This window comes from Harpia harpyja, chromosome 1, assembly GCF_026419915.1.
Source record: "Harpia harpyja isolate bHarHar1 chromosome 1, bHarHar1 primary haplotype, whole genome shotgun sequence".
NCBI classification, from domain to species: Eukaryota; Metazoa; Chordata; class Aves; order Accipitriformes; family Accipitridae; genus Harpia; species Harpia harpyja.
In genome coordinates this window covers 93,684,751-93,712,199 of record NC_068940.1, presented here as the reverse complement: position 1 = coordinate 93,712,199, position 27,449 = coordinate 93,684,751, and the positions used below count along the sequence as shown (strand labels likewise).

Genomic DNA, 27,449 nt, shown 5'->3' with positions numbered 1-27,449 from the left:
AAGTACAGAGGTTTTAAGACATGGTGCTAAAAGTTTATTTTCTCTGTTATTCCTCTACAGTGATTCAAGACATTGTACTGGGCAAGATCCAGCCAAGTCCCTTGCAATATATTTAAAAGTATAATTTACGTGGTCTTTATAATATTCTGAGTTACAAAATTAGTTAAGGTGTCTTGCAGATCATATGAGTTCAGCGCTCTCTTAGAAATTTCATTTCTAAGTAAGAGCACTAATATGTTGTGTTTCACTTTAGAATGCCAGGAACTTTAGGATGAGGCAGCAGTATATCCTCTGATGTGCCATAAACTATGCTGTTAGTGGTAGAGTTGCTGTAGCAAATACTTATTTGAGAATTAAAAAAGCTGTACTATGATTACTAACTTACTGAAATTATTGTTGCTGAATTGAACAGAACTGAAAACCTGTCAGATTTTCCAGACTGCACTACAGGAGTCTAACAGTAAGATAAAGCACTAAACCCACTCTTTTTTCTAATTCTTAGACACAGCAGCAAGTATTTGACTAACCAGAAAAGACACCTAATGATACATTCAGGACAGGCAGATAGGTCCTCCCTCCACACCACAGCTGGAACTTTTATTTTGTAACCAGTTACTAGAACAAACCTTTTAATGGGTTATAAGAAACCTGGCTCTGTTTCTGGCCATGCTGTAGATTTATGCTCTCACTCAGTACTGTGACCCAGCAAGGTTTTAGAAGTGAATCCTGAGAGGTGGTGTTGGTGCTAATTTGTAGGTCCTGAGCAAAAATACTGACTTACAAGCTATGTTCTCTATTGGTGGGGTGGGTTTTTTTTCTTTTTCTTTTCTTTCAACCTCAGTGTATGAGATTCACATAATCCCTTGCTTTGTTGTGAGTTTTTCATTGTAAATTTTTGTCAATTCAGACTGTTTCATTTTCCAACTTCAGGGTTAGGCTACTTTATACATAGTGCTCTAGAAACACAGAATAATGGACCTGAAATAGAGATAGCAGCAGAATTTTATACTCACTTTTGTTACTAGACTTCAGCGAGAGGAGCGTAGATGCTGGACAGGCTCAGCTCAACCAACTGATGACAGTATTATAGCTGGACCTCCAGTTACTGCTTGCAGTATCTGAGAATGACTGATTTGATACATGGTACGATATATGGTACCATCTGATATATAGTATGCCTGTATCATTTGTTTCTTGCACATATGGTAACAGCTGCTCCTTACACATCTAACTGCAAAATTCAGATGTTGCCCACCAGTGCTGCTTTCTGACATTGTTCTCCAGTTGGAAAACAACAACAACAAAAAATCTAGGGGAAGAAATGGTCCAAGAAAGCCTGAGTGAGAGAGGAAACCAATGCTCTTAAAGTGAGGAGGGATGGAAGCAGGAGCTCTCCCAAGTCATGTTTCAGCAACAGCTGAATCTCTTGATCTTCTTCCTTTCTACTTTAGTCAATCAAAAGAGCTAAATAGGAGATTAGAGCAAAGTTAATCAATCTAATGATCAGGGATCTGTTGTCATAGGTGTAAATATCAGCTCTTCTGGCCACTTCTGTAATGCAAAAGAAAAACTAAATTCCATTTTGCTTACAGATGGCAATGATGTTCTTTGATGCAGCATGGTTCCCAGCAGGATAACTGTCCCAGTTGCCCATCTGGGTGATCCTCCAGGGCTGGGGTCACTGACCCTTGGATCAGACATGAAAATAAGGAAAGAAAATTTCAGTCATGGTAATGTCTGTTTTGGAGATGGGAGGACATATGTTGCCTTTGTACCTGATAAATTTGCCTTTGGTTGAAACATCCTTTAAAAAAACACAGCAGACATACCCTCCACCCTGAAATGCTGCAGACTGTTAACTGCAAAGTAGTCTAAAAGCTCCATTGAAATCTAAGTAAGGTGGTAATTTACAGATATTTTAAATCGAAATAAGCAAGGGTTTTCACTTGTTTACTCCAAGATCCAAGAAAGCAGGTTTGAGATACTCTGCTGGGGGCATGTATCTTCACTTTGGAAAGACAAAGGATGAATCAAGAAGGTCAGGGGGTAAGGAAAGGTAGGGGTGAAATACATGAGAGATTCCACCAGGTTAGAGGAAATTATTCTAATGTCTTCTTTAGTTTCATCAATGTCACTTGGTTTCAAATTGGTGTTTGGACTTCACCTGCTTGTGTGCATAATATTTACTTTCTCTCCTGCATTTTTTCTTTTCTTTACATCTTCACTCATATTTTGCTGCCTTCTGTAATAGCCGTCTTTAATATAACTCCTTATAAAAATGAGATGTTCTCTTCTTAATGTATTAGTGCACTTACAGTAATCACCTTATCACCTTTACTCCTCCTGCCCCCCCCTTTTTTTTAACTACGGCCCTCCTGGGTTGTAGCTCATTAAAGGTTTTTGAAATTCTCATGTATCTCTTCTGCATGTGGGATTTGAGGAGGGGGGAGCTTCAGAGAGACAGTAAGTACTATCACATATTCTAATTGGTAGATAGGCTGTGATTGTTGAAGGAGAGAGAAAATTAAGACTGATTGTGTAGATGCATTTCTTTAATTTCGAGGTGGTGGGCAGCTTTTTTTTTCTTTTTTTCTCTTTTTTCTTTTTTCTTTTTTTCTTTTCTTTTTTCTTTTTTTATTTTTTCTTTTTTTCCTTTTTTTTTTCCTTTTTATATATAGTCCCTGTTATGTTTCTCTATTGTCGTAGAACGAATACATAGGAAATATATGTGTGTAAAATTTCTATGTAGGTGCAGAATTATAGATCTAGAAGAGAGTTCATGTCACTTTTCCAAGATAGGCTCTTCTGGCTATGCCATTCCTGCAAGAAATTTGTTTCATCCTGTTTTTTTTCACTTTACAATGACATAGACTTCCCATGGCAATCTTTCCTGCTGCCTTTTAATTAGAAAGTTCCGCTGTCCACAGTGTCTAGTCTCAATTACTCTTGCTGCAGTCTAAATACCTAGTACTTGCATTAGAGATGGAAAACATTACTCTTTTCCTCTTTATATATCTGGAGACTGCTGTTATGTCCCCACCCTGTCTTTTTCTTTTCCCCAACAGCTTGACATCGCTGACTTGTGAGTATCTGTTATCCAATAGAGCTTCCAGATCCATTCCTGAAAAAGCAAATCACAGATTTTTTTTCCCTACTTTTAATTGGTATGCTTAATTATTCCAACTATGTGAATTACCTTCTAGTTGCTGTTATTGAAGTTAATTCTATTTTTGAAGTCTACTCTGTCTATTTTTCAAGAACATTTGAAATGTTAATCCTTTCCCCCAAAGTTCCTTCATTTAGGTTTTCTGCAGATTCAGTAGCATCCTAATTAATAATTAAAACCCTGAGTAGATTCAGAGAGAGATCCATGTAGAAAATGTCTCCATCCATCCATCTAGTGTGACTGTGAATTGCTGAGAGCTACTCTCTAGATACTCTGTAGGAACTGCCTGGTTCAACCTATTGCATCCATCCCGTAGCTGTTTTTCTTCGCCTGAGACGCACAGTTTCTGCCCTGTTCACAAGGTGTTTACCGTGTTGTAGAAGGAAATCCGACTGACTTGACCACATCTGTTCTTGATAAATCTATGGTGGCTACTGCTCATCCCATTATCTTCTCTGTACTTACCAACAGTTTGTTTCAAAGGGGATTTAAGTTAAACTGATGAGTCTGTAATTCTCCTCCTCCTCTGAGGGGTCTTTGACTTCTTCTAGTTTTTCCAGTATTTCAGCTGCCCTCAAGAAGTTCTCCTGGCTACTGAAAAAGTTCTGAGACTGCCTCAGACAGTTGTGTGTGTTGGATGAAGTTCAACTAGCTTAACCAGTTTCTAGCTACTTCTTTTGCTGTTAGATTGGAGATCTTTTTGTTATTGGTGGCAGTATCAATTGTGCAGGCCACCTGCTTGCAATCAGCCATTTCAGTGAAGACGCATGCAAAGAAAAAAAACCATTAGGCCTTAGGTCTCCTCAGCATCATCTGTCAATATCATTCCCTCACTACTGAGCAGGGGAGCAACCTTTTCTTTGCTCTTCCTTTTACTGCTAATGCAATTACGCAATGATTTATTGTTATCTTTAAAGCTCCCTGCTACTTTTATTTCATATTGTGCCTTGGCCTTTCTGATTTTGTCCTTGTGTACTTGTGCTTATCCATAGCGAACTGACCACATTTTGTATGTGTTTCTTCATGTGTCTCAGATCAGAGGGCAGTCATATTTCAGCCAGCTGGCCACACATGTATGTACACAGGAGATAAGACAGAACTGTTAATATTTTTCTTTTAATGACTTGAAAAAGGTTGGTCTCCAGCCTTTCAATTTAAAAATTATATTTACATAGCAGTATTTTCTGACTTTTTTTTTTTTAAATGTGCTGAAGTTTTGAATGAAATGGGGGGCAAATGAGGAAGAGGAGGTGTCTTTCTTGTTTACAAGCTACCGCTGTTGCCGCCCATGATTATCCTTTGCCAACAGTGATCCTTTAGAATGATTTTTCCCAGGAAAGCAGATGGCTTTGCTGAGAGGTGGTTGTAACTGTGATAACTGACTAGCTCTAATCATGATAAGAAAAGCTAAGTGTCATATGCCGGTTCAGAGGGAAATCACAATAATGCCTATAATCAAGGTACCCTCATTAGAAGAGTAGTTGTCAGAAAAATTCTGCTTGGATCTAGACAAAGGTCAAGGAAAAATACAGGAGAGGACAAACTCCCATATTGACTTGATTGCCAAAAATTAGAAAAAGGGCCATTAAAGCCCTGAAGGCAGTCGAGGAGAGGGGGAGGAGGAACAGCAAGACCTGGCTTAGTTGCTGGCGCGCTGTGCCTGCAAGGTATTTTTCACTAGCAAAGGAGGAGGAGACAAATTTGACAAGATTTGGCTACTGGCCAACACACCTCCTGAACTCTTTATTAGAAACGATATCTGGCAAAAATTGGACTGAATGTGTTCATCCCGTCTGACTTACTTGAACAAGCTGACTGGCTTTATAAATGTGTCGTTGTTTTTCTCTGTTTTCAATCCATCATCCCAACACATGCCAGTCTGATGGCAGAAGAACTGAGAACTGGCAGCGGTGAATGGCTTGTCATTTAGCTTCTGTCCTTACACAATGCTGTTTCTATGCTTAATAAACATTGTCAGCCGTCTCACATATGTGGAACTGCAAGCGTTCAATACTGATTTTGTAAATGAGTGAGCCTCAGTGGAAAAGCCGAGGTTGTGGATTATCACTTGGGCAATAGCTGAATCCTGGCAGCAGCAGGAGGATTAATTGAATTGACCAAGCAATTGCACACCAGAAGCAGCAGCCAACTTTGTTTCTGCTCTTAGGGGAGGACATTGCTGCCATTGCAACGGCAAATGTAATGTACTTGCCATTAATATCCTTCCTGTGCTCTGTTCATCAATTAAGATAAGTAGGTGATTTTTTGCAGGGATCTAAATACGAAAAAAATCCCACAAAGGACACTCAACTCCCAAAGGATTTAGAATATATTTATAATTTCACTCCTAACACTACATGAAATTAGGGTTGATTTCTTTTGCCAACTTTACTTATTCACTTTTACTCAAAACAGCTCTGCCAGCACCACAGATTTGACTTTTCTGTTGCTGGAAAATGTTAAAGTTTAGTTCAGGCAGAACTGCTGTAAACATTTCGCTCAGGGTGGGATTGGGCTCTCAGACTAATATGATTATTTAGTATCTGCCTATGAACTACATGGCTAAATGCCCTTTGTGGTCAAGGGAGGGGTTCTTGACATATTTGGTAGAGCCTGGAGAAGGGTTTGGCTTCAACTTAAAATGGCCACGTTACAGATGTTCAACTGAACTGCTCTCTAGACCCTGTGGGCAGTTGCCTGATGTGACTGAATCTTGACCAGCTCTTCTGGGAGTCTAAAACATATGTCAACACCTAAATTTTAGGTGTCTAAAATGGTAGTTGCCTTCATCTGAAAGCTGAATCTCACTATAACAAGAGTTTTGAAGAAAGGAACGAAGTGGCTGCTGTTTGCTGGGGTCAGCAGTGCGTAAGCTTTTCCCTTACTTTTGTGACCACCATTTCACATACATAGGAATCGCTATAGAATGGGTATGTCTATCATTACTGGATTAGCTTGCAATGAAAAGCTCTTCTAACAATTATAGAAAGTTCTGCAGCTAACAATATTGTCATTTGAAGCAGTTATCATTAGCTTTTGAATTGAATGGCACACAAATGCTTGAGGATAGTTTATACTTTACTGAACATTATAATTTGAGTCTCAAAAGCACACAGTACGTTGTTGACATTTTCAGTATTAGTGCTTCAGCAAGAAGGGTTTAGAAGCTTCTTGGGATAGCTTTTGTATTTTTAAAAGTTCAGTTTCATTTAAACATGGCAAAATTGATTAGCAGTTTTTGCAAAATTCTTTGAAGATGAAGAGAGTTATGTGAATGCTAAGCATTATTATTGTTAAACCCCCACAAAATCCGTAGAAGGCCATAAATCCTCAAAATTAGCTGATCTGAAATTTCAGACATACGCATTTTTATTGTGCCATGTCATGAAGGAATACAGTGCAGTGAAGACAGCTTTAATACACATATCCACATTGTGAAACCAAAGCATTGTGGTCAAACACTTCTCCAGATACTGGATTTCAATAGCAGAAGCATTGCTGATTAGCGCTGAATTACAGAGCAAATTCCAGGTTCTTGTCTGTGCTGCACAGTGTGTTTACATAATAATTTTAATCTTCACCACAATAGTCTGCACTGGCATTGCCTGTATGTATACATAATGCGGTATATGCTAACAAACGGTTTAGGCCATACCATGCATATACACACGCACGCGCAAGGAGAGGGGTCAGCATAAAAAATAACATCGCATTAAGTTCAGGTTCTTATATAAAAATATATTCAGAGTTAAAAACTGTTATAATTGCAAAAGGGATAGTGCAATATTCAGCTGATTGCTGTTATTCTTTTCAAGAATATGGCTACATATTTTTCCCTGGTCATTTTCTTCCTTTAAGTTTGGAGACATAATGTTTAAATGCAGTATGTCCTGGGGAAGGCAAAAACAAAGCTGTATTTTAAACAATATTCAAAAATATGTTAAGTAATCGGAATACCTATACTTCTGCCGTGTGAAAGTGATAGGACTTGCACAGTGGTTTCAACTTAAAGCACAGAAGATCAATTAAGAGAAAAAAATCAGAACATTTTGGGTGTCAGTATAGGGGACATCTTAGAAGTTTTTCCTTAGGGTTATCCTTTGTTAAATGTTACCTACTGCAAGTGGTTACTGGGTACTTTGGTTATAATTAACGGGAAGATTTATAATATGTTTAGACTCTGATTTTTAATACTATGTATGTGTATTTTATTAGCTGTTGTAGAAAATACTCTAAAAATACTTTCCTGGTGGATGTGAACATAATTACTTGCATAACACTTCGACAATCAGTTTTCTCCCACTTGAACAGGAGTGAGTATCCCTCATTGAACCATGCATGGGAAAATGTTAATGTTCTTGCTGCAAATGGTACTGCATCCAGATGTATTAAATAGCCGATAAGCAAATACATGAGAAAAGTTGGTTAACATGAAATGGGGGACACTCGTGTCTGCACCTGTGGAGAGTGATGTGATATTCATGGTCAAATTTAGATAAGTTCACCAGCATCTCTCATAGCAGTCAGTGTAACACTGAGGCCAATATGACCGGTTACTACCAGGTAATTCTGTTTTATAAGCACTTCAGATAACAATGTTTTCTTCTGACTGAATTATTCTATGCCACGTTATTGCTACCCTGTCAGATTTCATACACTGAAATTTTGATTATCTAAAATACATGGATTTTTTTTTTCTCAAATTGGTGTCAGCCAGTGTTCCAATATGTGATGATACATTGTCCATTGAAATTAAAATTAAATCTACCATTGTCTAGGAAATTTCTGATTTCCTTTGCTTCTCCATTCAGAGGACAAATATCAATAGACAAATGTGTTCCTCCACAGGGTAATTAATACAGGACTACAAATTGGAAGTGAAACCTGCAGAGAGAAGAATCAACAACCACAGGTCATTTTCAGGCCTGTTTTTCCTTCTCCATAGATACTTCCCAAGTGATTAAGGTTGTAACATTTCTGAATTACAGCTTCGGAGTATAGGACAATGTAAACCATATTTTTATTTTGAAAATAGGCATGTGAAAACACAGTTTAAATTTGAAACGGGTTTGGATTTAAACCCGTGTCCTTCTTCACTGTAAATCAAACAAAAACCAAAAAACAATTCCAGCTTGATGTTGCTGAAATTGTGGAGGAACGTGCTGTCAGCTGAATAGTGTTACAGTTTTCATTTCTATTTTTCCCTATTAAAATAAAAGCAACAAGTAAAGAAAATAATTTTGTATTTGCAAAATTGCAAAATTAAAAATTATGTTGGTTTAAGTTAAACTTTCTCAGGTTTCTTCTATTTGCCCTTTTTTTTTTTTTTCTGTATGGCTGTTTTTTCTTTCCACTGTGACTGAATATGAGTGAGAGTTGTGTTGCACAAGTCAATGGTAGTAGACATAAAAAGAGGAATTATGCTGAGGTATAACTTGGGGCATGTAAATGAATCACTGAACCATCAGTGTAGATGACACTGGCTGTTGAAGGGAGTTCAGCCAATCAGTTGTATCCCAAAGCAGTATCCTTGGTCAATACTTGTAGGATTTTGGGGGAAAACAGGTCTGCCTCTCTGTGCCATCCTCCTATTCCCTTGGTTTGTTATGGCAATCTTTGTTAGCATAGAAAGAACGATTTTCTTGGGACTCAATCTGATGAAGACACTTAAATTTTGATATTCACATACCAGCTCAGAGCTGGATTCACATGCTTGAACACAGACATCTTGTGTCATTTGAGGTATCACTGTCTCTGAGATGTCAGCACGGGGCTGGCAGATGTGACAAGGACCTGCAGGAGTCCTTCTTGCCCAGCAGCTGGAGGTCCAGCAGGATTACCTGGGGATGTCAGGTGGTTGTAGCTGCTTATGTTTGAGCAGCTGAATCAAGGCTGGGCATCCAAAGTCCCAAGGAAGACCTAAACAACAGCATCAAAAGTGTCTATAGAGCAGCTCCTTTCATGCTAGGACACACCGACTAGCACGGCACCTGCGTAACTCTGGAGTCTGCTGACCTAAGGCTCCCTGGACTGTAAAGGGAGCCTGCACATGTAGCTGGCGTGACCTCACCTACTGCAGACACCTAAATTCCAATGTCTTTATCTGCAACCTGAATCCCACCCTTTGTGTATCCCCTTTGCTTTTTGCAAAGACTAATCGTGAATGGGGCTAAGTTTAAAATTTCCAAAAATGTCAGTTACCTAACTTTAAGGCTTTTCTATTTTCAAAAGAGACAAGGCTTACTTTCAAAAGAGACAGAAGCTTTGAGTAGGCTGTTCTTGTTAAAAGTTGGTGAACAAGCTGTCTTTGGAAATGGCACATAACAGAGGTGCACAGAGCTGTAGTCTGAATGGATGGATGCTGTCACACTGTGTAGCCATGGCTGTATTAGATGAAAAAGGAGCACATTTTACTAATGGAAGGGAGGAGACAGCTGAGTGCTTCATTTTGCAGTGATGACAGAGCATTAAATTGGTCTGGGGAGACAATGTTGGGGGGTCTGTTTTTTTCAGTTCGCTGTGCATGTGTGTGTGATACATCAAATTTTCTAAAATGCCAAAGAAACTTTGAAGCCCAGATCAAATTTTAGTAATAGCTTTGTGTGCTTTTGAAAATATGACCTGTGCTCAATTTGTGTTTGTCAGATTCCTAAATGTCATCTGTTTTTATCTGTCACTTTTTATCATCCACATAACAAGTGCACCTAGATACAAAACCCCAGTACAGCATCACCTTTCATTTGTAACTTTAACATAAGGCACATGTTATTACTTTCTGAGAAAAAACTGCCTACTTTTGAGAGATGCCAGATTCAGTTTGTTTACATTTTAAACAAAACATGGACTTTTTGAATGATTCATACAAGAATCTACTTCTGCTGTTTACTGCATGTATGCATACAGAAATATATATATGTGTGTCCTATCCGTATGAAGTTTTTCAATTCTGAAAGAAGTATGATTTTTGTAGTATTGGTCCAATAAAGTACATTAAAATTCCTCTCTAAATACAGGCATTAGAACCATTAAACCTGTTAGGTTTTGATGGAGTACGATACAATATGAACAGTGTCGGGCCATTCTCATACAGGTCAGGTAATAGCGCAGGCATCCTAAGATGCATGAAACAACACATAACTCTGTTTATCAACAGCTATGGCTAGTCATTATTTAACTTAATAATGAAAGAAAAGACAGTGGATAATCAGACTTCCTCCTTAGAGGCCAGTGTTGATTGTAGCATTGCTTCAATCTAGGTTTCAATATCCAAGGTAAACCAGAGACTCCATGGCAAACTGAAACTGGAAACGCTTCAGTGGTTTTCATTAAGATGGGCTACCTAAAGTGTCTGCTAACTGCTGCTTTCAAATGATTGGGGGGGGGAGATTAGTTTCAGCCTTCTTTTAATTTTTCAGAATTCAAGCAAAAACTCGAGAATTTCGAGAGAGACAAGCTCGTGAACGTGACTATGCAGAGATACAGGATTTTAACCGGACGTTTGGCTGTGATGCGGACCCAATGTACTCTGGGATTGCTTCCTATGACTCTTCTTCAAATAGCGGCACGATAACACTGAACACCCGACCACAGAGCCCGAGGGAAGGGCAGACAGTGGAAGCCTTGTATGCCCAAGTGAAGAAACCACGGAATTCAAAGTCTTCACCTGTAGACAGGTAGGCACCAGACATCAATCAATACGCTCTTTCAAAATCCACCCTTGTAATGCTTTTGTCATGGGAGATGACTGTACGTCAATTGGAAAGTCAGAACTGCATTTTTATTAATGGCTTTTTAAAAGCCTTTATGTAGAAAAGTATTGAGCTCACACAAATCAAACTATAACAGAATGGGACATGAAAGTTATTTTCTGCAGAGCAACTGCTTTTCTTCTCTTTCTTCAGATGGTTTGGAATTTTGGAGTCACTGTTTGGTATCATTCAGATTAAATGCAAACCTGTAACATCATCTGGTCTATGTGTCAGAGCTCTAACTGATATGGTTGTGGAGTACAACATTTACAACCTATTCACAGCAGTTAATAAAATCTCTGGAAAGTTCTTGTTAAAGCAAAAGTGGGTTAAAGCTTACCTGGATTCTAGTCCTACTGTAGTCCTGAACTTCAGTCTAACCGGTTGAGCTTTTTGATTATATATAGATCAAGTGAGTAAACTCCAAGCTTGACTCATGAGTTACTTTCTCTTCTTGGGCTGTAGCTTATGATTTGTACTCTTTCTGTGGTTACATTATTTAAAGTGTGTCATGATTGGTTTTATGCTGAAATTGGGCAAAATTCTGTTTTCTGTTGATGGAGTTTTGAGTTCATTTGAAAACCTGAAGCTAAAACAGACATGTAAACTAACATAAAGTAGAAATAACCAAAGGCAAAATTCACAGCTTTTTTGTACTTTAACAATGAAAATACATCTGTTTTCTTGGCTTACATCTACGATTTTGTAGTTATGCATTTTCTCAGCTTTACAAAAACTAACACTAAAATCCTAGTGCAGGAGGTATTGTTAACTCATTCAGAGGTTATTAATTTAGCTCATAATAAAACCACTCATTGTTTTGTTTTCTACGCCATTCTTTCTGGAAGAAAAATACTGGACTTTCAGTTAAATCAGCGAAGCAGTGTCTTTGGTTGCAGTGTTTGAGATCTGTATAGCTCTACATGAGGACTGGTGTTCATCTTGCATATTCTGTTCTAGGTGGTAACGGAGTAATTTGTATTTGGTCTGAAGGAAAGCAGCTGTCATGCAGAGTTCAGCTAATTGTCTAAAACTTTTTAATTGAGGACTGAGATTGGTGTTTTTAAGCCTCCACTGGATCTATTTTGAAAAGTTCCTTTACATACTATTGGTAAAAATATCTCCTCTAGCATGACAAATAAGAAAATCTCAGATGCATTGTTGAATGCATAAATTTTTACTAAAATTCAGTAGCACAACTGCCTTTTTATTTTCTCAATTGCACTGTTCTCTTGCATTGCACTGTGTAAAAGTCTACTTTTCATATTAAATAAACATAATTTATATATTGTGGATACGTACATTATTTCAGTGAAGGAAGCAAAATAATTATAAAAGACGACAGCTTCATCTGTGCCCTTGAAATTTTATATTCCTTAGCCTTACATTGACTGGCGCTGGTACGCTCAGGTGTCTGACATTTCAGCACTTTTGTGCCTTTGGAAATTAAGATAGCTTGGTTGGATATGGCTGCCACGTGGTGACTCTCATGGCTGTTTTTGTTAGACCAAAGGCAATGTTTCATGCCGGACTTGAATGGCATCAATGTCTCATCAACAAAAAAAAGTTCTTTGATGTGAACCTGGCACAGTGAAATATAAGACCTGTGTGACCTAGCTAAGTCTGTGTGATTGCTGATAAAAGAGCCAGGAGAGAGTGAGTAAAACTGAAGATAACGGGGGTACCGGCAGAATCTGATGTTAATCGTAAGGGTAGGACTGCAGAGCAGTGTGGTAGTTCTGCACATTCAGGCTGCTCCTGGAGCACAGAGGGCCCTGTCTCTCACAGCGGGATCACGCTGTGACAAAAGGAAAGTCCCAGTGAACACAAATGGGCTTGAGCAGAGGGAGAAAACGCAAGTGGGGGACTAGAACTGGGGCAGGAAAAGCCACCCCCATTCCCCTGATAAAGGGGGGACACATTTGGCAAGAAACACCTGGAAAGAAATAAGAAATTCAGATGGAAGAAGATTATTATTTGCTATAAATGTGCTCTGAAGTACCTGTTCAGGGGTCTGAGGCATGAAGGTGTCTACTGTATGGAATTTTCTTTCTTCTCTCCTCACACCTTTATTAGCACCCAAACTGCGGAACTGCTGAATCCCACCCATCTCCGGGAGACTTTTTGGGGAATGTTGCAGTGACTTGTGCAATCTCAGGCTGAAATTAAACTCTCCCAGTAGTCGGGTCTGTACGTTGGCCCCACCGCTGAGAGAGCATGTTGCTTGCTTTGGGCACAGAGGAGATGCGACAGCTGTGAGGGAGCAGATTTCAGTCTTCCCCGAGGTGTGTGAAGGACGCCTGGGAGCTTGACCCTGTGTAATGTTCAGCAGGAGAGCCTGGATCGCAGCTGAGCTATCTTCCCAAGGCTGCTCTCTGTTTTACAGGCTTTATCTTAGATGCATTAAGAAAGTATCGTCTGAGCATCATTTTAAAAAACAGTTGTGGCCATGTGGGCCTGAGGTGCTTGTTAACTCTGTTGTCTCCCCGTCTGTAGGATACCTGGCTCCTCAACCCACGTGCACTGCAACTTGTTTCTTGCTGTCCCTTTCCAGCAGTGAGACCTTCCCCCTCCACTTGGCATCTCCCATTGTGCCCTTTTCCACACCAAGCATCCGAGTGCTTCTTCACAAGGCTCTTCTCCAGGGAGCTCTCTTCTCTGCAGTCTGATTTATCCTGATGATGCTGCAGGAAATTTGAGGAGAAATAGTTGGTTGCAGTTCTGCATCCTTAAAATATTGTTTACATTAGCGTTAACCTGCAGTGAGCGTTATTTTCAGTGTGTTTTACCCCTTTGCCCTGCCATCCTTTCCTTTCCTCTGGACGTTTCAGAGGTTACCTAAATAGAAACAGTTGCTTCCAGCCTTTGTGGACGGGAAGGGAAATTGCTTGCAGTGCGTTACCCTTGCGCTGAACTGCCAGGAGCTGGTAATGGCCAGGCTGTCTCAAATCTGTAGCACGTTCATATTAAAAGCAGCATTGTTTATATGGGAAATGTTATTTCTATTACAGTTTGGTGCTTAGTGCCAAACAAAATTTGACATTTAAGTATGTCCAAAAGGTTATTTAAAAGTCTCTTACAAAGAAGCCTATAACAAAATGTCCCATAATAGTTTGCATACCATTGCTGAACACTTATGACAAATTTTTCCTTAACTTGCAAGAGAATTACTGTGCCTGTGTGTGAGGCCTTGTCAGGGTTTGTTTTTCTTTAATATTCCTTCGACTTCTCTCTTATTTTCATCAACACATGCCACCAACTGATGTAAGTTTAACTGTGTCACGGCATATGAATGATAACAAAGTGGAGGACAAGTATGTAAACCACTCATCAGAATAATGGACAATTTTATTTTATTTTTTGCAAGTTTAAGGATATTATGAGGACAACTATTATAGTGCTTCAACAGATGATGGTACTGCCAAGTTGTCAGGCAGAGGTCCCCCAAGTTATTTTATAACCTAACTTGAACCAGTGTTCAACCAGTGTTAAAACAGGCCTTTTTCTTCATTCTCCTTCTTGGATGTATTTTCTCTTGCCATGTATCCCAAGCACTCCAATTGTAGACAGATAGTACAAAACAGTAAGAAGTACACAGTTATTCCTTAAATAGTTTGTCCGTCCATTTCTCTAAATTAGAAAGTGGATTGTATAATGCCAAAATACAGCAAAAGAGAAAGAGATGTTAACTTACTCATTGGAGATTTGCACATCTGGATGTGTATAAATGACATTGCTTTACCCATCTTACCAACAATGGCTATTAAAAAAACCCTCTATAAATAGTAAATTTTACTCAAAAATATCCTTACAGGACTTGAAGCTGTTTTAGAATTGCTTTAATGCAGATTTATGTTGTACCAGAGTGAAATCATTGATGGATATGGGGGGGCAGGGGGTATTGGTCAGTCAGTTTGGTTTTTCAGTTATAGTTATTATCTGTTAAATATGTAGTTGAAATATGAAAGGTTATTTGTTTTGGGCTTCTTATGTAATCCATGCATACGAGTAGCTCCTGTGAATCTTGAAATGCTTTAAATTCCAGTTACACTAGTCATAGCAAGTCTCTCCAGCGGCACTGAAAAAAAGTTTTTTTCTGTTCTTGATCCTAGAGAATTAAAGCATATTCTCTTTCTTAACAGAGGAGGATTTTATTGCCTAGAAGAAATGAAGCTCTAGCAATAAATAAATAAATAAAATCTGTTGGGAGTGATTGGTGATCAGTATAGCTGCATATACATCAGCTGCCCTTACGATGTTAGCTCCATCCTATGTATTGATAGCTTACAGAGACAGGCTGCTAAGAAGTTTTTTTGCTTCTTATTAATGGAGCAAAATTGGGGTGGAATGTGTAATCTATGTTTATTTTACAGTTCAGAAAAGAAGTATCTCAAGAACAGTGTTCTTGTGGATAAAGCTTTTAGCTTAGCTGTAAAGTGTCTCTAGTATGTTTTGCATCATACAGAAGAGAAGCTGCACGACTGATCAATAGTGTTTTTCATGTAGATGACAATGATGCTATACAATGGGGTTTTATAGCGATCACTTGACATCCATAGCTGAGCAGTATGTAGAAAGACAACTCCTAATGGACGTTTACTGGCTGTCACTTTGTAATCATTTCCCGCCAAGAGTGCATTGTCCTGAAATATAATTGAAATAAAATAGGCACTGTGCTGCTGTAAATCTAAATAGCTTGAAAATAGTAGGCTAGACTCCTCCAGCTTGCTGAGGACATTTTAATGGAAACATAAATACCATAATCATATGCTTTTTGCATGCATTTTGCCATTAAAAAGAAAAGATGTTCATTTTAGAAGGGAGACCTTTATGAACTGGTTTCTTTTCTGTCAGAAGTGGAATCAAGTTATGTCAAAGGAATATTTGGGAACAGAAAATAACCCCAGTTGCTTTAACTCTCATCTGTTTGGTGCAAAGAGGCAAGATGCTGTTTTTAAGGTCAGACCACATACTTTCCATGCTGCTTTTCCAAAAAGAAAGGGAGAACGTTTTATTAAGAAGTTAACTTTTATTCGCTCACCAGTATCTTTGTGCTTAAATTGGCATGAGAGTAATGAATCCTGGAAACTGGAAAGAAACACTCTGATATAATATAGGAATATAAAAAGTGAAATAAGCAGACTCTGTCTTTCTAGTGTATAAAATAACTCTTAGCAATAGCAGAATGGGTCATGAAAGCTATGAAATACTATATTGCCATGCCTGGATAAATATTTGTTAAAAAAAGAAGGCGCTTGTGCAGCTATATTAAACTTCTTTATTAGTAGTGTCAGTCACAGGAGTGTTCTTAAGTCTGTGGGATCATTTATGCATAGGAATCTGAGCTTACTGCCAGGCCCACCGGAGATGGAGATAGGAGTTATTACTCAGGGTGATGCATCCTGTAAATGCTAGGGTATTTCTTGTTTCTTAAATGAAGAGATTTTCTGACAGTTCTGGAAGTTGACTCGAAGAGCGCTTTCACGAAGGGAAAGGCCACGGCACTGTAAACCATCTAACCAATGACATTTAAAACCTGCAGAGCTGTGCAGAAGGCTAACAACCTGGATGGAATAAGATTACGCGTAAGCCCTTCCCTCCTACCTCTGTTTACTTCTCTTCGCTGATGTAGAAGTGTTTTCCTACGCCTGGATCCCTTGTTCTTCATTGTTTATCACCCTCTGCCATCAGAGCCTTACAGATGATGTGCTACCAGGGGAAGGTACCACTTAATGTGGGTAAATATGCTGTAAATACTCAATTAGGTTGCAAGCATTTCAGAGCAGGGACCTGTTTGTTTTCCAAGCTCCCTAAATAATGAGTAATATTTCAGAAATTAATAGTAATAGGTTTTAAATCCTTATCTTCCAGTTAGTGTCACCTTTTATGGCATAACAAAGCTTCATTCCTGTGAGAATCTGGCTTCTGGAAAGACTTTCCTGGACTAGAAAATGGCACATATGCCATTATGGGATAATCAAACAGACTTTCCAAGACAACCCGCTGGAGAGCAGTGGGTTAATGAACTGTTTGCAGTTCTCTAATGTGTAAAACTGAAAATAATACTTGGAAGTCATCATGGTGTTTTTCCTCCTCTGTCTGTGATAACCCACAGAAGGATTAGTTAGAGCCTCTGTGAGACTCTTCATGGGGTTTAATTTCACTTTAGCGCTAACACATTGGGTTTTTTTGTTCCTCTACCCTTCATCCTATAAGCCAGTAATCCTTGCCCCCAGGACTGCCTAAAAATTAGCTTGGTCTCTCACAGACCCGTATATTTAGAACCCAATAGACACTATTAGCATTGGCATTTTATCATCTTAGGTTGGTTGTTTTCTTTTGTTCTTCCATCTTGATAGAATATAAGACAAGTTTTAATATAAATTCATGAGGATTTATGTAGGCTCCCTATTGTGAAAGTATGCAATTGCACTCCCCTGTTTGGGTTACCACTTTGGTGGAATAAATGGCAGACTTACAGTGAACTCTATTCAGGTCTCCCATTTTAATTACTTGAAAGTCCTGGTTTCTTTCTGAATAGATACCAAGCACTGATACTGTTGTGAGAACCGCATCTTTCTCCATTTACCACAGCCGCAGCCTCACTTAAACCCGGGTGGTTTTGCTTCCTCTCTCCTCCAGTCGGTTTGCCGTGTAATCTGAAGTGTGACAGCTATTTGTTTGTTTTTACAAAAGCAGCCTGAGTTGGTACCTCCACAAATGGTTGCAGTGGGAGAATGCACAGAAAGATAAGAAAGAGCTGAACTTCCCACTCCGGGTTACAAAAGGAGGGGGTGAAGTGGGACCCGCCCGAATGTGCCCTTAGTGCCCCTATTCTGAGCGACTGCTAAGGAGCCCCCTTTGCTGGGAATTAGGAGTATCTGTTTAGGTTTGTGATTTTCAGTTCTTTAAGTGTGGCTACTGCTTATGATGAGAGACTATACTTATAAAGGGTAGATCAAAACCTGTCACTTTTCATCCATTTTAAGGGCATAATATATATTTGGATTTTAAATACACTGTAACTGAATTATGTATAATATTTTTCATTGGTATATTAGTGCAATTTGACTACAGATATAGATCAGTTGGGTGGGTTTGTTGCTTGGAGAAAAAAAAGAGAAAAACCTTTACATTTCTTCAGATGGTAGAAGGCAGCATTTAATTAAAAAAAAAGAAAAAAGAAAAAAGAAAACTTTAATAATATATCCTTGTATGAAACAAACATGATGTAAAAAATAGAACAGCCAATGTCTTGGGCATCGAATGGTTATTGTATGGCTTGAGATTGCAGTCCAAAAAACCAGCTGTGTGTGTAACATGCACATCTTTATTTCCCACTAATGCCATCAATACAATTTGAAGTTTTTCATCCTGAGAAAATTATGGGGAATATTTGAGTACACAAAGCTGAAAAAGCAAAGGCTCTCCCATTCATTAAATGAAGTGCTTTGATCCTACCAGTGTAAAATGTTAAAATCTGTTCTTTGCTAGTCCTGCTAACCAAAATTTGGATTGCGAACTGGTGTTATGCAGCACTTGAATGCCATAATTTAATCAGTTTAATTTGTTGTTGCTGTTGAATGTGGCCCTTTCTAAATAGAATACAAATTTATGATTTTTCTATCTTTTATGTCCCTCCAGTCAACCCATCTGTTCCTCTTTGGTGAAGGACTCAGGCTTTTCCTCTCCAAGCATTTAAAGAGGTGGGGGGGGTTGCATTTTAGAGTTGTCTGATTATAGGAGAGAGGTGCACAGGCAGAGCTTGGAGGGCGTGCTGTGTGTTTGCTGAATCCTGTCTCTCCGCTTGCTAAAACTAAATACACAATTTGAATTTAGATCTTTAAATTAATGTAGGTCAATGAATGAAAAGTAAAATTAAAATTAATTTTTTATTTATGTTCCTCTAATGTTGGAGGGGTTTGGAGGGTTTTTTTGTTCTGTTCTTTTTTTATGTATGGTATCTCATTCACAGGTGAGACAAACTGTATTTTACTACATTGTTTATCCTTCTGGCCAGTCTTGTTTGTTTATGTGACTTAAAAAGCATCCTGCTTATGGTCAAAGTAGTTTGTCACTGGCAGAAGTGGTGGAGTCTAATTGGAGGGAGGAATCCTCTGCAGTAAATTTAGGAAGGAAAATAACATCACTGCATATATGTTGGGGGGTGGTGGATAATTCTTTTTAACATCTTGTAAACTCATTAAATGAGTGCTTATGAAACATACCACATTGGCAACCCTGGCAATTGAGAAATTGCTGAAAGATCTCATTTCAGTTTGTTCTTGGTTGGAAAGTTGAAAACCAATGCTTTTCCACTCATCACTCAGAAAACAGTGTATATTAGTGCAGCCTTATACTTCATAGCATTTTGTTAAAAAATCGGTTTATAAGGTGTTTGAAATCTTGTTCCTTAAGGCTCAAACACTATGATGTGGGACATTAAAAGGTTTCTTGCATGACCTATTTTATATGATTATCTATGTCTGAAAAATGTTGTTCTAACATCAGACTTATTTACTGGCTACGATTTTTTTTTCATTCCTTAAAATACAAGTGACATTTAAATAGCTTTTCAATCTGATGCAATCGTAGAAGTCTTTCTTACATGATGGATATATGAAATGTTATTACAGTAAATAGATCGCATATTTGTAATGGATAGGTAATTTCATCTGCCCAGACTTTAGATGGTGATACAACATATAAGACTTAATTTATGAAAGAAAAAGCAAAGGAGCAGATCTTATTCATTTTAATTTTTATGTATAGTTTTGTAACAATAATGCACAGCACACCTGAGTTTCATCGCATTCTGTAATGAAATGTCTTCTGTGTGCAACAATTCTGTCTCGATTGCAGCCTTCCCTCATTCCTAGGTTTCCCTTTAAGAGGAAGCACAGTACAAACCAGGATGAAAAGAGAATGCAGAATTTCTACTACCAACATTTTAAAAAGCAATTAGAATCCATACAACTTCAAGGGATATGAGAACTAATGTCCCTCAGACTTCTCATGTCTACTTATCTTTGGGAAGGAAATTAATTTGCAGAAGACCACAGTACCCGTAGTAACAGGCCTCTAGGTAGTAAGAGTAATTGTCCTAAAAGTGCTCTGACCTGGCAAACAAAGGAGATAGAAAATAGTAACATCGGTCTTTATTTCCTGAGACATAGTTCATGGCTCATTAATAGTTGTAGTACATATTACTGCGTATTGTATGCTGCAGAGGAAACAGGCAGAAGCTGCCTGTCATTACTTTGTAATTGTGTTAGTAGATATAGTGTGGAAAAAAAAGAGAAAAAGGAAAAAGAAGGAGAAGGTTTAGCTATGTATTATTTTGTACATCAACTTAAACTGTGCTGTGTCTGCTTGCTTAAGATAAACTCTATGCATATTTGCCAAAATGTTGTCAAATTAACCCACCCATTTCTAAGGATTGCTAAATGCCCATCAAGGAATGGAGGGATGCATTGAAGCTATTTTAATTAGCAAAGTGTGATTTAAAGGTTGCTAAAATCAAAAAGAGCTTATTCATTTTTCATCAATAATCATTTTCCTTAATATTTCATCAAAACCTGCTGATTCGGAGACCACCTTCTGGGCTTTGATTCATTATGACTGCAGACATAATTTAATTTTTCCCCCTTTCCTCATTCTGTGATATGCTCTTTCATCTTTGAGACATTGTTAAGATGTTTCTAACATTCACAGATTGCTAATTGATCCAACTTTTTTAAAACTGTACTTAAGACAGAGGCTTCTTTTCTACAGAAGCAATTTTCCATACATTTGCTTTTACTAATGTTTTTTTCAATCTCTGTATCTGATAAAACATAAATTCTCAAACAGACATATTAAAACTTGAGGACGTGTAGTTTTATATATGGCAAGTGAGGCAAAAATATTAGAGAGATGGTAGAGGGAAATTAAGAGAGTCAGTACAGTCAGTAAGATTGCACAGTCACTAAGTTAGGCTTTATAGTTCATCTAAAACTAAGTTGGAATTAAAACAGTGCTGTAAGTAATGGTTTTTTATCTAAATCTTTGGGGGATCATGAAGAAAAGCAATTATGGGAATTTATGCAAAGGCATTTTGTGAAAGGATGTACAATTAAAAGAAATTGCTCCTTTCACTTTAGTAGGGCTGCTCATCCAAGTTTTGTCTATATTATCATACTCTGGTAATTTCTAGTCCCAAAATGCATTTGTGTTACTATTTTAAGTTGAGATTCATAACCTGTTTCTTCTTGGAAGGTCTCCCTGTAGAGTAGTATCCAGGAAACTTTCCATTCAGGTACCGTGTTAAAACAACCAATGGTTGGTTAATTGGCATCAGCAGAACGTAGTGAGTTGAAGCAGTCCAAGTGCCATGGACTGTACCCTGATCCTTTTCTGTGGCTGGCTGGAAAACAGTCACAGTCTTCATTTTCCTTTGCTCACCTCTCACTTGTGAAAAGCATGTCACACTCCATGGATGCAGTTGATGCCCGTTCTGGCATGCACTGTGATTTAGGGCAGGGCCATCTTTTTCTTTTCTTATTTGTAGCCATTTTCCTCAATCCAGTCTAATTAGAATTTCAAAAAATGTCTTCTACGTCTTGGTTAGATGGTCAGAGCTAAGTTGTTGTTTGTCCTCTTAAGCCACATGGAACAATTCACGCAGACTGAATTTCATTAGCTTTCATTAGTTGCACTATTCTGATGTAGTTGAAATTCCTGCAGCTTAACATGTCAGAATTTAACAGGAAAATAGGTAAAACCGAGATAGCATTCAGTGTCAGGAATAATCCTACTTTATTGGAGCTCATGCTTATGTTTTTTAATATTCCTTCTCAGACTCAGATGCCTCCATCATCTATGTAGCATGTCACACGTGAGCGTGTATCCACATTCAGCAGAGCACATACTTATGTGCAGGATGAGATGCAGATGCATCAATGTGTTTAGCTGTGGCAGATTTTTTATGTGTGCACATTTATGTCTGACTGTATGTATTAATATAAAAAAAATCTTCTCTAAAAATTCCTCCACTCCAGAGGAAGTGACCTCCAGAGCTCATCTAGTTCAACCCCCTGCTGAGCAGTTTTGATCAGGTCAGGTTGCTCAGGGCTGCAGTTGTATCCTGAATATCTCTGAGGATGGAGATTTTATCCAGCCCCCTGGCTGCCTGTTCCAGTATTTGATCAGCTTCATGCTATCTAAAAAAACAAAAGCAAAAAGAAAAAGCTTCTTGTATCAGAATTTCCCATCCTTCAGTTTGTGTCCATTTTTTCTCATCCTATTGCTGTGCAACTCTGAGTCTGGTGTAAAAAAAAAAAAACAAACAACCAAAAAAAACCCCAAACAACCAAAATTAATTAATCACTTTGTGTAAGATTTGGAATATGAAAAAACATTCAGAATTTTCAGGCGTCAAGAGAAATTTTTAAAATAATTAGGATTACCTTACAAAATAATACTTCATTGTTAGCATTGAGCTTTTCCTAGAATGATTGCCAAAGTTGGCTTTTTTCTTAAATCACCTATTGTATTTTCATATTTCAGAGTTACACTTAGGTACGTGGCTTGTTTTTCACAAATTATTTTGAATACGTATGTTGTCTTTTTCTCCACTACACTATTCAAAACTTGAAGAAAAAGTTTGAGGACAAAGTATAACTCTTCATTCCTCTTGAAATATTGGAAGCTGCCTCTTCTTTATTTCACAGGTTTTGTATTGTGCCTACAGCATTCAGCTCCACCAAAAATGATGCATCTGAAAGTACATTTGAAAAATGACTCAGAGTTGAGTGTGCCATTGGATTACATATGCTCCTTATACATACTTAGTTCTTGCTTCTCAGTCGGTCTCATTCACCTGGTGGAGAATTGTGCTGCTCTCCCGCACAGGCAGGATCGCTGCCATGTGGGACCTGCTGCTCTGACAGCCTCTCTTCTGCTAAAGGTTTTTCAGTATTTCGCTTTTAACACTGAGGGTCTGCAGCTCATCAGCACAATTTCCTGGACAAAGGGAGATCATAACTCCCAGAGAAATGATACTGGCAGGGAATTGTGAAACAAAGGCTTCCAAGCATTTCTCAAAGTCCTGCTCACCTATGTTTGTTCATGAGCTAAAATTTGCAGATGGCGAGTGCTGTGGCATTGCAGGAACAGAGCCTCAGGAGACGTGGGTGCCTCCTGCGGAGCTGAAGGGCTGCGCTGGAGGAGAGGGAGGGGGAAATGAAGCAACTCTCCTGTGGAGATCAGGAGTGCTGCAGGACGGTGATCGAGGAGAGGAAGCTGCCTGCTGAGCTTGCCGTGACAAAGGGGAGCAAGCTATCCTCTTGCCCTCAGAAAAAAAAAAGGAAAAAAAAAAAAATCAACCGTCCCTCCTTGTAAGCACAGATGAGGAATAGGATGGTCTATAGAGGGTTGTCTGTCATCTAGATAGTATATTTGCAAGGACCCTAAAGAACTTCATAACCTTTAATGGGGACTTGTAGTCAATATAACAACCATTTCACTCCACAGCTGATCCACTCACCACTCCCTGCACTGACGTGCAACCACCTGCACAGTGAAACACTGCTGCTGTTTAATTGCATATAAATCAGGGCTGGGGAGTAGAGACAAGCCAGGAGAGTCTGGAAGGAGAATTTAAGCGAAAAAGGTAATTACCTGAGCTGGAACATGGCCAGGGCACCAAGGTTAACACCTGTAGGCCTGTGAGAAGTGCCTGGTGATGTTCTTCCAGAAACCATTTTCTACTGAGTTATAGAAAAGACCTTGTTAGTCACTTGGTCTGAATCCCTCCACAGACAGAATCGATTCCTGCTGTGGTTTGTTCCATCACTTGTGTAGTGCACATTCAGTCAGTTTGAAATGGGGTTTGTCCACCAGCTTTAATGTGGAGAGATAGCCTACTCTTTTCCTTTTATAGCTCTTGCTTGAGAAGACAATTGCCTGGTATTTAACCTAAATTTTTACTTTATCACCTCCATGTTCTCTTGAATGTACTAGGGTCTAGGGCAGAAAGACATAAAGTGTCTGAAATTCCCAGTACCTATCTGAGCGTGTCCCTTGATATCCTAAGAAAAGAGGAAAAAATAATTTTGATGTGTGTTCCTCAGTCACAAACCAGGGTAAATTAGCTCCTGCTGAGACCTCTGTTGTGGTGTTTAGACTGCTGCAAAGACAAAAGTTAGCTCAGATATCACCATATCACAGCATAGAAGAGACAAACACTGTCTTCCTTCCCTTCTCTGTTCAGAGACAAATGCAATGTCTCTCCTTTTTTGAGCTTACTTTCATCATATTTTTCATATTTCACCCTCTTAGTTCATTACTACATCTTCAGTCAATCTATGTTCTCTGTGCAGAGCACAGGAGCACGATTTGAAGCAACTCAACAGTCACATCCTCCAGTGTTCTGCCTGAGCTACTCAAACCTGCTCTTCACTGAGGAGATATGGAGAGCAGAGCTGCGTGCTCCTTCCAGTCATAAAAGAACTCTGAAAAGTGTTTTTCAATTTATTTCTCAGTAAGATATTTATCTCATCTTAAAATTCCCCATACTTTCATCTGAAGATGGCTAGCTCTTGAATACCTATCTCTCTAGTAGGAGGAGAAATAGATTTTGTTTTGCTCTTGACCTTGGTTTTGATGGGTGTTTTTCATTTGTAAGGAACCTACAGCATTTCACAAGGTTGTGCAGTCTGTCCTAATTTCATATTATGCCTGTCAGTGCTTCCTGAGCAGCTCTTCAGAGGAGGTTTGCAGGACATTGTGTCTGTTTGCTTATGTGAGACTGAATGTGGGCATCTAGAAGGAAAACTTTCTTTCCTATAGATTGAGCTAAGTCTCAGTAGCTATGGCTGCAATGTTTGTATTCCTTACAGATGGGCACTGAAAAGGACTTCTGCACATTCAGCAGTTGATTACACAATCTCAACATATTTAAGCTAGGCAGTTTAAGATCTGATTTTTATTTCTTTGTTGCTATTACTTCTTACAGTTGATAGCATAGCGATCATTAATATTTCACTGACATTTATTATAAAAGAGAATTATATTGTAATATTAGAGAGAGACGTTGAACCTTGCATGTGATTTTAAACTGCTATGTACCCAGACTGACAAATTGTGCTAGCGTACAGGACATAAAAGGAGCTAAGAGAAATCTAAAATCACGTGAGCAGAGGAAGGCAATTTTATACAGTAAATAAATATTAGGAATGATGATATGAGGGAAGCGTTTGATGTGAGAGGAACACGTCAAAATAGGAGGAAATGAAAGTTAAAAGCATCAGGCTGAGGACTAAAGAGTGAGAATAAGGTTGTGTGTCCGAGGCAAAAAGAGCTCCCAGAGTGGGACTTGGAGGTGACAAGGAGTGGGGATGGAGATAGTTATAGGAGTGTCGTGGTTTAACTCCAGCCAGCAACTAAGCACCACGCAGCCACTCACTTACTTCCCACACCACCCCGTGGGATGGGGGAGAGAATCAGAAGGAAGAAGATAAAACTCATGGGTTGAGATAAGAACAGTTTAATAGAACAGAAAGGAAGAAAATAATAATGATAATAATAAAATGACAATAATAATAATAATGGGATTGGAATATACAAAACAAGTGATGCACAATGCAATTGCTCACCACACGCCAAACGATGCCCAGTTAGTTCCTGAGCAGTGATACCCCCCAGGCCAACTGCCCCCCGTTTATATACTGGGCATGACATCACATGGTATGGAATACCCCTTTGGCCAGTTTGGTTCAGCTGCCCTGGCTGTGTCCCCTCCCAACTTCTTGTGCCCCTCCAGCCTTCTTGCTGGCTGGGCGTGAGAAGCTGAAAAATCCTTGACTTAGTCTAAACACTACTTATCAACAACTGAAAACATCAGTGTGTTATCACCATTCTTCTCATACTGAATCCAAGACATAACACTACACCAGCTGCTAGAAAGAAAATTAACTCTATCCCAGCCGAAACCAGGACAAGGGGGAAAAGAAAGGTAATTACATTTCAGCAGTCCTTAATCTATGTTGGTAAGCTCCTTGGCTACGATATAATTCACTCACAATTCACCAGAATACAACCAATTAAATTCTGCTGTAATACTTTTTTCCCCTGTATAAGCTTTCCTCCAGGATTCACCTGAGATTAGGCAAAGACACCTGAGCTCATTCATTCCCTTCCTGCAGCTTCAGCAGTGCTGCAGATACAAAAGCGAAGCCTTGACTGCTGCATCCTGTCATCTAAATTCAGCTGCTCTTCCCTTTGGTATCACATCAGAACAATTTAAAGAGACGTGAAACAGCAGGAGCCGCAATGTAGGTGTTTAGGTTCTCGCTGCTTGGTCACATTACTATCTTGCTGTATCTGCAAGGGTGTTGCAAACTTGATTAAAAAATTTAATGATGAGAAACAAAGGGATGAGCAAAGAGAACAAAAGAAAAAAGTGAAGAGAGCGTGGAAGAAGTTTATTGCATGCAAGTCATCCAATTATCCCTCAGAGCCCAAATCCCTTGTCTAATTGCCTAAGTTGATCCTTCAGGACTGAAAGGATTAAATGAAATAGCAGGGCTGGTGGAAAGCAGCCTGTGGGAGGCATTTTGTGAACAGGCTTGCATGAACAGCAGAATAGAGTTTCTATTTGCTTCTGTTTGTCTGGGCCTTCTGTTATCAAAAGAGTAGCAAAGGATGAAAAATATGAGGACTTTTGATTAGAAAATAGTCCCTTTGGCTCAGAGTTGAGGCACTGGGGGGTGCTGGAAAACCTATCCTGGTGCTTTTTATGCTGTGCTTGTCTGTATGGTATATCTCTCTCCGGGATCATAAACTCTCACTTTACACTATATTAAGTTCATTTGAAAAACTGAGGGAAAAGAAAAACTTCTTTAAAATATCTCACTGCAAAATCACTAGACGCTGGAGAATGTCAGGATTGAGCTGGCGTTAAAATGAGAGCAAGCAGCAGCCCACGTCGTTGTCTCACAGCAATCGCAAGTGCCAAACTCACAACGGAGGAAAGACGACTGTCAGGCTTAATGTACCTTAAAGGACTTCTGTTTAATACATTCCTCTGCATACGCACCAGATGAGGAAGAGTCCCGTCTAATAGTCTAGTATCTCTTCCTGTCATGCAAAGTATCTCTTGCAATTATCCCCTTCTAGACAATATCAACACTACCCCCCCTTCCCCCGCCCCAACATTAGTGGGTGGAAATATTAGGAAGGGAAAGAAAACAAGAATCTCCTGTAAAAGAGTGGAAAGCAGAGAAAATCAATCTTCTTCCAGTCTTGTTTCCTGTTGCCCAAAACCTTCAGTTTTGCCCAGTACACTGCCCTGTGGAAGAGGACTTGCAGAACATAAACAAATCCTCAAGCAGTGATGCTATCTTACTTTTGTTTATATAATGCCATAGAGTGTGGTGCAGCACTTTATAGAGTTTGTAATAAGATCAGGTCGTCTCCCATAAAAATCTTGCAGTGGTTATGTGAAATGTTAAGACGTAAGACAGCATTAGAAGGAAAAGAGGCTACAGAAATGT

At 38.9% G+C, this 27,449-nt stretch overlaps 1 protein-coding gene across 2 annotated transcripts in view; it reads left to right on the top strand.

Moving 5' to 3' along the window:
- Nucleotides 1-27,449, top strand: part of PARD3 (par-3 family cell polarity regulator) — a 464,571-nt gene that overhangs the window by 352,365 nt on the left and 84,757 nt on the right. For both annotated transcript variants that reach the window (XM_052805974.1, XM_052805967.1), the window contains exon 22: nt 10,582-10,839. In XM_052805974.1, the coding sequence (XP_052661934.1) occupies nt 10,582-10,839 (258 nt within the window). The remainder of the gene's footprint in view (nt 1-10,581; nt 10,840-27,449) is intronic.